We start from the raw sequence: 14,475 nt of genomic DNA on the forward strand, positions 1-14,475 counted from the left end.
CCATCTGCTGCCATCTTCATTTCCCATCAATGCCTCTGGGTACATGCTGGGGCTCTGAGACATTCTTAGGAAATGAAGAGGGGGGGGCGAGAGAGGGGGGGCACATCCATGGGTTGAATGAGAGAGAAAAAGAGGTGGGGGGAATGAATTTGCCTAATGTGAAATAAGTTTCTATGGTTACTGAAAACTGTGGGCTCAAAGGAGTTGTTTATTGTGTTGTGGATGAGACCCTACTTTTGTCATGTGATCAAGTCTTCTGGGCAGGTTACTTGTGCTTTGTAGCTAGCTACACCTCTCATGGCAGCCATTTTGTGGTTATGCCCACAAGTGTCCCAAATTGCTAAATGTGCCCACAGGCCAAAAAGGTTGTGTACCCCTGGAATTGGACAGGAGACTCTAGTATTTAGGTTCTGGAGGCAGCAAAGGGCCAAGCCAGGGGTAGGGAGGAAGCAAAAATATCTGATGCTGGATGGCAAGTGCAAGTACAGGAATTGTGAAGCAGACCTTCCTTTCTGTGTCACACAAGACGGATCTCTATTTGTGAATACATGGTTATGAATTCCAGCATGGAGACAAAATGGTGTGTGAGAAGAGAGATGCTTTGAGCAAATGTTTATCACAGCCTTCCCCAACTTGGTGACCTCCAGATGTTGCCAGACTACAACTCCCATTACCCTCAGCCACCATGCCCATACTGGTTGGGGATGCTGGGAATTGTAGTCTCCTAACATCTGGAGATCACCAGGTTGGGGAAGGCTGGTTTACTGGTTGAGATTGCACATTTAATGCAGGTGGGAATAGAGTTTAGTTGGGAGGTTGTGAAGAATGAGGGCCAGGGCATGTGCCTGAAAAGAGGAAATGAGTTTACTTTGGGATGTTGCTGAAATGGGATTTAAGGGAGAAGGGATCCATACCTGCTACCAATAGGAAATGCTGGAGAGGCAGTTTCAGGATCCTCCCCATCCATCTATGATTATTCTGACCCAGAAATCACCACTCCCTTGACCTAGCCTGAAGATGTAGCCAATAAACTTAGCCCAGGTATTTTAAACATTTGCGTTCATTCACGTTCCTAAACAGATATTAAAAAATGAAAGAGCACAATACAGGCAGAGTCAAACACTTGCTTTCTAGGCCGATTCATGTCAGTGGGAGAGTTAAGCAAATGTTTAACAGTTTCATTGAAATCAGTGGGACTTCAACCTTGCCAGCCTAGGAGTCTGCTCTTGGGGTCGACACAAAGACGCTGATACTGATTTCTGATTTCCCATTGCAGAAGGGACGTAGCTTACGCCAGATAATAGTCAACCTACCTGGAGATCTGGAATATAAAACGAAAATCAAGACATTCACGGTGAGTTCCTGGTCCCTGCATTTTGCAGCCTATTGTGAGGGCAGTGTTGACCATATCCATACTAGTCGATGAGCCCACCCACTCCCTTTTAAATGCATGCACATTTTTATTTTTATCTCATTTTATTGAAAGGACCAAGAGTAGGTTACAACATTTTAGAAACGCTGTTTGGACACAGAAATCAAAACTGCCATCATGCCACTTTTTTATCCTGCAATTTAATAAGGCTTTTGCGTCCAGATTCTTTGTGGGATTAAGATTGGCTCCTTTACACAGGTGGACATGTGGTTTGATTCACTTGTCTGCAAGTCCTATGTTTCGTTATACAGTCACTAGATGACGCTGCCGTATAGTGCAACTCTGTCATTACACACTGCCAATATATTGGATTAACACTCTTTGCTGCGTTATCTCCAATCATTTTAAAAGTGGGATAAAGGTCAAAATATGCAGAAGACGCCCTGGAGGTTGAGGATGTTGTGAAGGTGGGTTGTTTGCAGCTCGCTTGTCCCTTCCCAAACTTGTTTTATTTGCATTTGTGGCTAATCCCCACCCAATGGCTCAGGGCAGGTAACACCAATATTGAGTCTCACTAACCTACCTCTCTCCCACGGCCTTAAAAAAAACAAAAGTCAGGGTCTGGGTCTCATACCTTTTCTCCTTGGAAGCCCTTCTTTCTACCTCCAAGTGATTGGGAGGCTGTTTTTGTCCAAGTAGCTATGAGTTGAAGGCATGCTGCACATACTTAAAAGCATTTCTTTCTGGGGATTGTAGGTTGCTGCAGATGTGATGAATGAAATTGGTGAGATCATGGGGATCACGGAGCCAGAGGAGATCCAGGAGTTTGCCATCTTTGCCAACAAAGATAACGGCAAGTGTCCCCACAACAATGACAAAACACTTTCATGTAATGAAATCTGCTCAAGACGGGAGGAAGGAGGGTGTCTGTGACACAGTTCAGGCATTCATAGAGCTTTATCCTCCTCCTCCTCCTTTTCCCACCCCCTGCTGCCGGGACCTTAGCACTCTTGGGACCAGATAAATCTCTTAAGCCTCCAATTTGGCCCACTGACCCGAGGTTCCCCATCCCTGCTTTAAGGCCTAGTCCTGGTGTGGAAATAGCCAATTCTTGCACTCTGTTGTTAAGAATGGATTAATCATAGGGTGACCAGATACAAAAGAGGGCAGGGCTCCTGCATCTTTAACTGTTGTGATGAAGAGGGAATTTCACCAGGTGCTGCATGCATACAAATAACACCTGGGGGGATTCTACACGTCATACTGAGGGCGCTTCTATGCGCCCCCAAAGCAATTGTGTAGCTTGCCTTTCGAAGAGACGAGGAAGAGGCGTCCTTGCCGCCGCCGCCACCCACCTACCTCCTCGCCGGCCGGGTCGGAGAGCTTAGCGGAAGAAGGCGGGGTGGCGGCGGCGGCAAGGACGCCTCTTCCTCGTTTCTTCGAAAAGCAAGCTACACGATCGCTTTGGGGGCGCACTGGGGGCGCATGGAAGCGCCCTCAGTACGACGTGTAGAATCCTCCCTGCTGAAATTCCCTTTTCTATTCAACTGTTAAAGATACTCCTTTTCATATTGTCACCCTAATTAATCATAGTTGCTCATCGCTCATGGTCCTTGTGCCGCTTTGTTTGTACTGTACTACCATCTACTTGGCATGGAAGTTGCCCCAACAACGCAAAAGATTAGGCACACAGGAACATGCTGCTCCCATGATTTCGTGGGCCCTGATCCTTTCCAGAGGAGGAGGAGGTGTCTGTGTGTGTATTCCCCTGCAGTAGTAGTGTCTTCTTAGTGGTTGACACATCCAGAGGGATGCTCCTAAGTGAAAAAGCACTTGATGAGTTAATATAGAAACACTACTGGTTTGTAAGGCTTGCAAAGAGTTGTCAACAGAAGTTATAGAATCATAGAGTTGGAAGGGGCCTCTAAGGCCATTGATTCCAACCCCCTGCTCAGGGCAGGAATCCACCTTAAAGCATTCCTGACAGATGGCTATCCAGCTGCCTCTTGAAGGCCTCTACCGTGGGAGAGCCCCCAACTTCCCTAGGTAACTGGTTCCATTGTCGTACTGCTCTAACAGTCAGGAAGTTTTTCCAGATGTCCAGCCAGAATCTGACTTCCTGTTCAGTATGTTCAAGCCTTAAGATTCAAATGACTGCCTGAAATCAGCAGTGGGCTCGATGAGCAGGCTCGATGGAGGTGCTAACTGTCCTGCCAGGCATGGTCTGAGCAAGGGCACATGATGCAGCCACGTTGCTAAAACTAAGCAGGTTTAGGCATGCTCAGTGCCTGGAGAGGGGACTGCCTGGGAACTTCATGTATGTCACCCTGAGTTCCAAGCTAGAAGAAAGGCAGGATATAAAAGTACTAAATAAATATGGGGGTGGTCCGTTGACATGCCTGACCGAAACGTGTTCACACTCCCCACAAAGCAGCCTTCCTCAAACTGATGTCCTTCATGTGTTTTGCCAGTAGGTGGCAAAGTCGGACATTTGACAGAGCCCCAAGACTGATAAAGGGCCCTGTAGCCCAATACCACCATTCTCACTGTGCGTAAAGCAGCCAAGAAGGTCAGGAGCAGTGTGAGCGAACCCTTACTGTGATACCCTGCTATATTAAGAGTCCCCCAAATCCTTGAACTGGCATCTCTAAATGACAGTACAATGCTGTATCTTCAGCTTAAAAAACACCATACAAATCTTGGTGCAATAACAGGGATAGGATGGAAGGCTAGATGCAGATGGTGTGTAGAAGTCCTGGTATTTATTGACTAGCCCAGTTTGCACGAAAATCCCCTTGTGTTGAAACGTCCTAGTGCAAGACAGGCCAAATATCTGGGGAATAAGGGTCAGCCTTCCATTTGGGGGAGTGGGGTGACTTGAAGCACCTTACTTTACCCTTGTCATTTTATTTTCAATGAGGGCGATGCTCAAGTGTTCAGTATAATCTCTCTGTGCCCTTCACAGGCAAGGTGGTATTGCCCATTCGCCAGAATGAGTACATCCACGACTATTTGTTAGGCGGAAATTTGATAGTGCTGAGCTTCTGCAGGATCACCTGGAAGACACCCTTGCACTTTGAGAATGAGATTTACACCAACATTCATTACAACCAGGTGAGCTAAGGAGAACCCTATTTGTTCTTGTTGTCTTAGAACAGAAGGTAGATTGGGAATTATTTAACAACACCATTTCTTAGGGTTAGATTGCTAGGATCCTTGATTTGCAGGAACTCTGAATTGGATTTGTATCTGTGTTTGCTGGTCATCTGTTGCTGGGGGCCCTGAACCACCATTTTTGCATATGACCATTTGATTGGTGGACTTTGGGGATCTTGCAAAAAAAAAAAGAGTAAATCCTGCCAGCCTGAAGTCGGTCTTAGAGGACCCTCCCGTGAACTATAAAGCCACATGCAGGATGGCTTTGCAAAAAAAGTCAAAGTATTCCTCTGAAAGGTAAGCATTGCCTGGGATAATTAGATGATTTCCCGTTTCCATCCAGCTGTATTTGTTGCGTACCTTGTGCTTGGTGATTTGTTGTCAAGACAAAACTGTTACTGTCAAGACTGGGTTGCTTAACATGCAGATTAAGGAGTGCTGCTGATAACTGCTGAATAACTGCAACGTACAATGCATGCTTTCTTATGGGCTATTCCTAGGTGCTGCAGAATTATTTGAAACGGAAACTCCTGTTGCGGCACAACAGTGCACTAGAGCGGCAGGTGGGTTTTTTGGCTCTGCTTCAGCACTGGGCCAAAGGAGCTGACTCGATTCCTTCCAAGTAAGTCCTTCTCTCTCTCTCTTTCGGGATGTACATAGAAGCAACCTTCAATGATTGGAATAAACCAGAAGCTGATGTCTTGGCAGAGTTGTTTCCCTCAGAGGTGGCAAGACCTCTTAGGGGAGGGGAAAGAATTATGTTCACAAACCTCAACCATCCTCTAATATAGAGTAGGTGAGGCACTGCCCTCACCCCCTATTGTCCACCTCTTCCCCAGAGCATCTCACTCTTCCAGCCCACATGCTTAGAAGAACCCTGGGACAGCACCCCAACCTCTATCAAATTGATGCTACTTGTCGCCTCCACTCCAATTCTTGGCCTTAGCTGATGTCATTCAGAGGCAGAGCAGGTTCATGTATCGCAAGGCTCTTTGGTCAATGTTCAAAACAGCCTATTTCAGGTACAACCTGGGGTGTTTTTCCTTAACGGTTCATGTTAATCAGTGCACGATATCAGGACCAAACAACACCTATCCTGAAAGACCTGCACTGGTTGCTATTTATTTATTTATTTATTTATTTATTTATTTTATTACATTTATATAGCCGAAGCTCTCTGGGCAGTTTACAAAAGTTAAAAGCAATGAAACAGATATACAAAAATGTAAAACCATCAAAAGCATAAAAACAATATTGATTTAAAAACAATATCGATTTAAAACAACTATTCTGTGGTCACTTAAAAATTCAGCACGTGTTGTTAACTGCCTGAGAGAAAAGTCTTAACCTGGCGCCAAAAAAATAACAACGTTGGCGTACAATTCAAGATGTCGGCCTTAATCTTTAAAGCCCTAAACGACTTATTTCTTTATTTCTTTATTTATTACATTTCTATCCCGCCCAATAGCCGGAGCTCTCTGGGCAGTTCACAAGATAGCCAAGATAGATAGCCAAGATAGTACTTGGCTATCTAAGGGGACCGCCAGTCTCACTACGGATCTGCCCAGGGATTAAGGTCTGTAGGAGAGGTCCTTTTGAGGGTGCCATTACCCACAAAGGGCCATTTGCTGGGCACACGTGGAAAGGGTTTCTGTGTTGCCCCCAGAGGATGGAATGCACTCCATCAAGAACTATGAAAGAGTGTAAAGATGCAACTTTTCAATTTAGCGTTTTAACATTTTAACTGTTTTTAATGTTGCTGATTTATTATTTTAAGGTGTTACTGTTTGAAACGGTTGCACACCCATTGATGGCTTTTTAGTAGATAAGGCAGTATATGTATATACAGTAGCTCAGACATGGAGATCATGCAAGATGGCTAAAAGGAGAGGTTGACAGTGTCATGGTGATCTGTGCAGTCATCTTCTGCCCCCCAACATATCACCGCCTGATAACAGCTATTATGATGAGCAAGTTAAAGTAATCTCCACTGGGAAATTACTTATTTATATAAATGGACTCATCCTCATTTCCCTTTTTTTAAAGCATGCAAGTAGATATTATTAACACAATCAGAATGTCAGAAAAAGTTAGATCAAAGTTGTAACCTTAAATTTGCTGCCACAACCGCCGTGAATCCAAAATGGTTATTGAGAGGTTGTCCCAGGACGCAGCCCAGCTACAGATCATAGACGTACCTTTTATTTTCCACTTGGCTAAACAGACAAGAGCTAATCAGTTACGTCCCTGAACCTGTGGCAAATCTCATCAGCCCAGAAATCATTCAAGCCTTGATCGTCTATCGTCTGGAATCCATGAAACCATTAAAGCAACAGGAGGCAAAAATGCATTTTATTGGTGAGTTCAGTTGGACAATGGAGCCCCATGGCAGGTGGCATATTTCAATCCATAAGATGTTGCTGTCCCAAAGTTGCCCTGGAGGGTTTTGAATTGATCTCCCTTTTTCAAGGATACTTCCAGACAATGTTTTTGTCATGGAAACATCCTGCCTCAGTAACCGAATTTTATATCAACGTTGTCTTCAACTTGAAAACCACCTGTGTTTCCCCACCCCTTTCTTTCATGGTTTTTATTTCCACAAAGCATCTGCTAAGGAAGAAAAGGCACAATGATTTTTGACTGGAAGCACTAAGAGACCCCCCCCCCCCAAATTTGGAATCACTCCAAGTCTGGCACTCTACCATTGCACTATAAGAACATAAGGAGAGCCATCCTGGATCAAACCAAGGGTCTGTCTGGGCAGGTATTCTATTCATACAGTGGCCGGCCAGCTGCCCATAAGAAGCCTGCATGCAGGATGTGAGTGCAACAGCACTCTCTGGCTTGTGTTCCCTGGCAACTGGTGAACTGGTGTACAGAGGCATAGAGGCCTCCAATATCGGAAGTAGCATATAAGCTCTCTTGAGTCATGGCCATTGATAGCCTTATTCTCCATGACTTTTTCTAATCCCCTTTAAAAGCTGGCCACCTTGGCAGCCATCAAGTACATCTTGTGATAGCAAATTCCATAGTTTAACTACGCACTGTGTGAAGAAGTACTTCCTTTCATCTGTCTTGAATCTTCCACCATTGAGCTTCATGGGACAACCCTGGTTCTAGTATTATTATCCCCTTTCTCCACAACATGCATAATTTTGTACCCTTCAGCCATGTCTCTCCTTACATGCCTTTTTCCCCCTAAGCTAAACAGTCCTGGATTTTATAACCTTTCTGATGATCACTTCCCTCTTCTGTTTTCTCAGAGACTGTGATCGAGCTGCCACTTTTTGGTTACAACGTTTACCCTCTGGAAAGGGTCGGCATAATTGGTATCCCCATGCCCTGCTTTGTAGCAGTGAATGAGGAAGAAATCATTGTAGTAGATGGAGAGTCCCAGGTATGGCTGGAGTACAAGGCAGAATATTTCTTCATCTGATCACATGAAACGCTTAGCAAAGTAAAACCATAGAAAAAGAGCCTGAATAGTAGGTGACACAATTTGGGGCCAAGGACATTCTCTCCTCTTCTTTCGAGGACCCCCATCCCGGTCTACATGGCACTTCTGAGGAAAGGTTTTTACTGCAGCTCCACCATTGGTCATGAACCTGCTTCTTCCACATGCAGTGATTGCTCCACTATATTAAATGTTGCACCTCCCCTATAGAAGATAGCCAAAACGGCATTAAAATTCCAGAGGGATAGCTGTGCTAGGAACATAGGAAGTTGCCCTCTGCTAGGCCAGATTATTTGTCCATCAGTCACAGTATTATCTATGCCCCAGTCTTCCAAGGCCCCAGATAGAGATCTTGATTTTGCATGTTGCAGCAAAAATAAGAAAGGCTCTTGCAACATCTTAAGAAATAGATGAACACAAATGTATTGTGGCATAAGTTTTTTGTGGACTTTGTCAGATGCATAAAGCTTTGACTCATATTTGTGCTGCAAGAGAATAACAGGATTACTCCTCCAGAATGACATATAAGTTACCTTGGGATCCTATCTGAGCTGAAAGGCAACACATAAATTTATGAATGAATGAATGCATGAATATTGTCATTTAAGGCCAAGCTAGATGAGATCCCATTCATGCAATTAGCCATTGTGTGAATGGTTTCCTAAATAGTAAATGCCAGGTGTGGAGAGCCAGGTCCAGTTCAGGGGGTGGAGCCAACTTCCTTCCAACTTCCCTGGGCATCTGTTCTGCTGAGACAGAACACATGCATCCTCTCCTTCTCCCTGATGCTCTGTGCATGCCCTCCATATCTGTTCTGGAGGATCAGAGGACATTCAGAGGGAGGAAAGGACACACAAGTCTTGCTTTGCTAGCGGTATCTCTTCTATGGGCACAGAAGGAAGTTGGATCCAACCCCAGGACTGTGATGGGGTTAGGGGAGCTTTTACCCTTTTCCTCACTCCACTGTCATTCCTATCTGGATTAGGTCCCTCAGGCCTGTTAATTTCCATCAAGAGGAAATCCCCCATTAGCTTTCCTCCTGATACAAATGGAGGGCATGGGGTAAATCTGTAATAAGACCATAGAGGAAGGCAGTGGGTTAAAGCTCCTTACTCCCAGGGTCCTGATCCAGATTGCCTCTGCACAAGCTATGTATAGTAAACATTAACATGTGAATGGTGCCATATGTACTTTGCTCTATTTCATGAACTAAGGCTAACACCGTATATCTGATGAAGAGGGCTTTGGCCCACGAAAGCTTCTTTCACAACAACAATTTGCTTTAGTTTTTTAAGTGCTAGACAGTTCCATTTTAAAAAATGAAACAACAGTGAGATTCTATTTGATTGAGCTGAAAGTGGTAATCAGCATGCAAATGTTATAGCAGAGTGCTGCTCTCTATGTTGAAGTGTGTTTTGGCAGCCTCAGTATGGAAGGCATGACATACGAAGTAGCCCATATTATTTTAATAATACTTCATTTTTTTCATAGAAGAATATTTTGGGAGAATTATGATTAATTTCATACAAATCTTTAAGTTCCTTGTATTTTCATTATTGCTGCAGCTGCACTCTGGGTATCATCAAATGATGGACATCGCTATAGGTTGGGCCAAACTAGATGCAGTACCATTAATGCAATTAGCAATTGTGTGAGTGGCTTTTTCAAAGTAAATTGCATGAGTTGGATCCAGGAACTACCTTCCAGGAAAGGAAAGGAAGGGCTCTACTTACAGAAGATTTTGGGATCTCCGCCTTTCACACAGCTCACTCCATTCAGTAGGGCCTCTGCCCTCATTCTGCATTTTCAGGAGGCTAGAGGGGCTGCTGTGCGAAGGAGGGGGTGGGGAAGTCCGCTTCAGCCAGCATAGTTGATCCCGCTTAAATCTGAACCAAATCCTAGTATGGATCAGAAACGTGGTATGAGGTGATGGGGGCTTTAACACTGCTCCCTGCTGAGGTCCTGGATGAGATCCCCACCCCTGCTCCTCGCACTGCGGAAAAGCTCTCTTTGGAGTGAATTGGGAGCTTTTTCTACAATGCAAAGAGCAGGTGTAGAAGTAACCTAACCCGGGGGAGGGGAGGGATTAATGTCCCTTCTCCCACACGCTAGGATCCCGATCCTGATGCAGCAGTGGTGGGGGCACACCAGCAGTGGAGTTTTTTAAAAATGGCTTTTATAAAGTCATTCATACAATTGTTAATTGCATGAACGACGACGTGTCTAGCTGGTTCATTGAGCTTTTGAAAGTACAGAAGCCACTCTCAGCGTGACTATACTGCTGTAGATGAAATTGGTTGGTAACAGATTACTTCTGCAGTGTCTGATCCTCCGCTGCAATGCACCTGACCTAACGGCAGTTTCCCTCCCTGTGCCCAGAAACGTCACTGCCAAATTCCACTGAAGGAGATACAAAGGATGCGGAGCTTGAGCTGCGTCGAGAAATCTGGCCTGCCTGGTCTGGAAGTGTTCTACGGCTCAGCAGAAAATCCCAAAACTATGTGGTTTGAATTGAAACAGGTAATGTCAGTTGTAAACATCGCTTCAGCTAAATGTCCATATGCTTAAGGTAATTTCAGGTTTGTTGTTTGTTACATAAACAAACGCTACATATAAAGAGCATGGCAGCCATACATCAGTACTGTATATTTCTAGTGATACTCACGGCTTTGGGCAAGCACAAGACTTGTAATCGTGATAGGAAAAGTCAGGTGTTTCTACAAGTAATAGTTCAGGGCTCATATAGCACCCCGCTACTTCTGGTTCTTTGACCTGAAAATAAAAGTTCACTTCCAGTCACCACTAAGTGATGTGCTGATGTGGTGTGCAGGGCAAGGCATGATCTGTTACTGGAAGGCTGTGATTCCAGGGTTCAAGGAAGGCGGCCTGTTCTACAGCTATGCAAGCTTAGGAAAATGGTTTATCTCTGGCTTGCAAGGGAAAATAGGGTTGTTTAGTTTTTAAAGCACTGGGAAGAGTACCATACCTGTTATGAGACCTGTTTTTCTTGCAGGTTCTACGGCTAACTTGCCTCAGCAGTCTGTGTACTTGAGTTGATAATAGACAAATAGCTTAGATGAAGCATGGCTAAGTTAAGATTCTGGTTCAAAAACATTTGGCTATAGGAAATGATTTAAATATTTTACAGGCATTAAGACAGCAAAGCTGTGGTAAGCTACAGCTTTGTCTGGATTTGACAAATTAGTTTTAGCTGCATTGAGCTTCCTTTTGGAAGGAAAAGTGGGCTGCAAACATGAAGTGTTTGTTTTTAAAGTGAGGGGAAAGCATATAGTAGGTGTGGTAAAGCTGGCAGATGGGGGTCTTTGTTTCACTCGGATTTTTATCTTGACAGGCGAAAGCATTGTATCGTACAATTGTCATCATCGTAGAAGAAACAAGAGAGTCCCAGATTTAGCAACAGTCAATGGAAGATCAGAACGACATCTTTTTCTAGACCTCTGAAATAATTGTCATGCTGGCACATCAAATATGCTTGATCTATGGGTCTCACCTTCTTCCAAACTCTATGCATCACAACCATCTGTAGGACACTTCGTTATGATAGTTTTTGCTTTGCTTTGTAAAACAATCCTGAACCTGGGCCACCAACCTTCACTGCACAGGTCTTTTCTTCATTTCCTTTTCCAAATGCTTTCTAATGACCTTGGATTTCCAGAGAGCAAAAGCAATTCACAAATCCAGACAACACCTTGAATACTACAAGTGTTTCCTATTAAATGTAATGTGTTTCAGGAAAGATGCATATACCTGTAGACCCTTTTCTAGTGTCTTATTTTCCTGTAACCAAAACCATGTTCACAATAGCAGTGCCGATGCTCCCTTGTGCTAGTCTCAAGAAAGCGTGGGCCAATAATCCTACATGTACAGGTGGGTATTAAAGCCTCTATGAATCTCTTTTTGTTGCTGGTATCATTATTCAGTGTTCCTCTCTAAATTATTTAAATGTGCTCTGTACAGCACCAGTACAAATACTTCTATGTAATATATTTTTTTTACCTGAACCAAATAAAAGTATGTTGTTCTTCCCAGCAGTACAAATAACTCAGAAGGGCTCATTAAGAAGATGGTCAATTTTGGGGGAGATTATTCAACATGCAGAATAGAACTGAAAACCATGTTGAGGCGCTGGTCTTGCTATGAAATGGTGAGGCAGGAAGGCCATCCTTGGCAGCCTGTCTGGTCTTGTGGAGCCTCTAGTGCAGCCTTCCTCAATCTGGGGCGCTCCAGATGTGTTGGGACTACAACTCCCAGAATGCCCCAGCCAGCTGGCTGGGGCATTCTGGGAGGTGCAGTCCAACACATCTGGAGCGCTCCAGCTTAAGGAAGGCTGCTCTAGTGGGACTGTAGTTTACTGCAGAGCTTTGCGTAACGAGACAGGCTGGATGAGGGCTATAGTGCCTTTGGGTGTAGGACTTGCTACAAAGATGACTGAACACCTGTGCCTACTCCATGGCAGTGAAGAAGGCTGACTCTATTGCATCCTCAAATAGCAGTCCCATGGAGCTTTTTGAATAAAGTGTCATCCGCCCAACGAATAGTATGTTAGTATCCTTGGAGGCCTGCCCACTGTGACGAATTTGCCAGGTACTTCGAGGACAAAATTTCTTGTCTTCACAGCGAGCTGAACGCCAACACTGAAACAGATTTTGCTGAGGTGTCCAATGCACCAACATACCTAATTTTGTGGGATCAATTTCAGTTGATGAGGCTTGATGATGTGGACAGGACACTCACAGCAATGTGGTGATTCACGTGCTCCCTCCACCCTTGCAATCTTAGATTATTAGGTTTAGCCACGGGGGGGGGGGGGGGCGTGGCGTTGTGGAAGGTACAGGGAGTGGTTTATATGAGGGAATGGTACTTGCTGCCTTTAAAAAGGCTACTGTGCAATCTCTTGTGGGGAAAAAAACACCTCTCTGGACCCAACTACCATCTGGTTACAAATGCTTCTTTTTTGGGCAAGGTGCTCAAGAGTAGGGAGGCAGCACAGCTTTCAGAGGATAACAAGTATCATCTGAACCTATTTCAGTCTGGGTTCAGGCCTAGTTTTGGAATCAGTCTTGGTCATCCTAATGCATTACCTTTATTGGGAGGTCATGGAGTGCAACTCCTGTAGCATCTTCTGTATCTCTCAGGGCTTTTGAAATAATTGACTATAGTATCCTACTGAACCAGCTCATTTTATTTTATTTATTTATTTATTACATTTCTATACCGCCCAATAGCCGGAGCTCTCTGGGCGGTTCACAGCTCTCTGGGCGGTTCACAAGCTATTCCATGAGGTTGGAATAGTAAGCAGTGTATTATAGTAGTTCCATTCCTACCTGCAGGGTTAGTTCCAGAGTGTGGAATTGGCAATGGTGCAGTGGGGTGCCATAAGGGATGATCCTGGCACTAATGTCTTTTAACTTCTACATGAGGCAGCTGGGTGCAATCATTAGATTAGGGGTGAGGTGTCAGGAGTAGCCATACGTGACCTGGACTGGTGCCTGAATGCAGTGGTAGGCTGGATGAAGGCCGATAAGCTGAAATTGAATCCTGGTAAAACAGAGTCTCTGTAGGTAGGCAGTTCCTGGGTCCAGGACTTGGGTAATTTACCTGTCCTGAATGGGATTGCATTCTGTCTAAAGGGGCAGGTGTGCAGTATGGGCGTGTGCTTGGATTCATGTCTGTCACACAAGGCTCAAGCAACCTCATTGGCAAAAAGTACCTATTACCAGCCAAAACTGGTACGATAGCTATGACCATTCCTGGACAGGGATAGTTGCTCAGTGGAATTTCCTACTGCACACATACATTTCGTGTGCTGAAAGTTCTGCATTGGCTGCTAAATAGCTACTGAGCCATGTTCGAAGTGCATAATCCCATTGATTCATATTAAGCATGATATCCTTCAGGGCCATCGCACAGGGATTGTAGCTCGGATAAGTACTATAAGTGGTATGTCTTTGGAAGGTGGTGTCGGAGAACTACTACTTAACCTTTTGACCTATGGGTTACAGCATTCCATCTTATCCAACATCTATATGAAACCACTGGGTGAAGTCATTTGGAGATTTGAGCTGAGGAGTCTGCAGTATGCTGATGATACTCGACTCTTATTTCAATTTCATCAGAACACAGAGGGGCAATGAAAACCCTGAAACATTGTTTGATGACAGCAAGGATTAGGTGTACAGCCTGCATTGGATGGGATTGCACAACCTCTTCAGACATAAGATTCCAACTTGAGAGTGCACTTTGAGCAAGTGCTGTTCTCTTGGCCTTGACAAAGGGTGTGAAGACACAACTTTTCAATTTAGCCTTTTAAAAGGTGTAGTTTTAATGGGGGGGTTTCTTTTACTGTTTTTAATGTTCTTGGGTTTTTTTTGTTCTAAATTGTTGTATACAACCTTGATGGCTTTTTAGCAGATAAGGCAATACATAAATGCTAACTTTAATAATAAAAATAATAATTCCAATGTACTATCCC

At 44.3% G+C, this 14,475-nt stretch overlaps 1 protein-coding gene across 1 annotated transcript in view; it reads left to right on the top strand.

Annotated features, from left to right (window-relative positions):
- Positions 1-11,730, top strand: part of MYO15B (myosin XVB) — a 94,780-nt gene extending 83,050 nt beyond the window's left edge. Inside the window, exons 54-61 of the mRNA XM_063121505.1 lie at positions 1,277-1,354; positions 2,129-2,225; positions 4,338-4,486; positions 5,029-5,150; positions 6,753-6,886; positions 7,792-7,925; positions 10,362-10,502; positions 11,335-11,730. Coding sequence (XP_062977575.1) covers positions 1,277-1,354; positions 2,129-2,225; positions 4,338-4,486; positions 5,029-5,150; positions 6,753-6,886; positions 7,792-7,925; positions 10,362-10,502; positions 11,335-11,397 — 918 coding nt within the window. The 3' untranslated portion in view covers positions 11,398-11,730. The remainder of the gene's footprint in view (positions 1-1,276; positions 1,355-2,128; positions 2,226-4,337; positions 4,487-5,028; positions 5,151-6,752; positions 6,887-7,791; positions 7,926-10,361; positions 10,503-11,334) is intronic.
- Positions 11,731-14,475: the final 2,745 nt, after the last annotated feature.

Source organism: Elgaria multicarinata, chromosome 3 (assembly GCF_023053635.1).
Source record: "Elgaria multicarinata webbii isolate HBS135686 ecotype San Diego chromosome 3, rElgMul1.1.pri, whole genome shotgun sequence".
In the NCBI taxonomy this organism is placed as follows: Eukaryota; Metazoa; Chordata; class Lepidosauria; order Squamata; family Anguidae; genus Elgaria; species Elgaria multicarinata.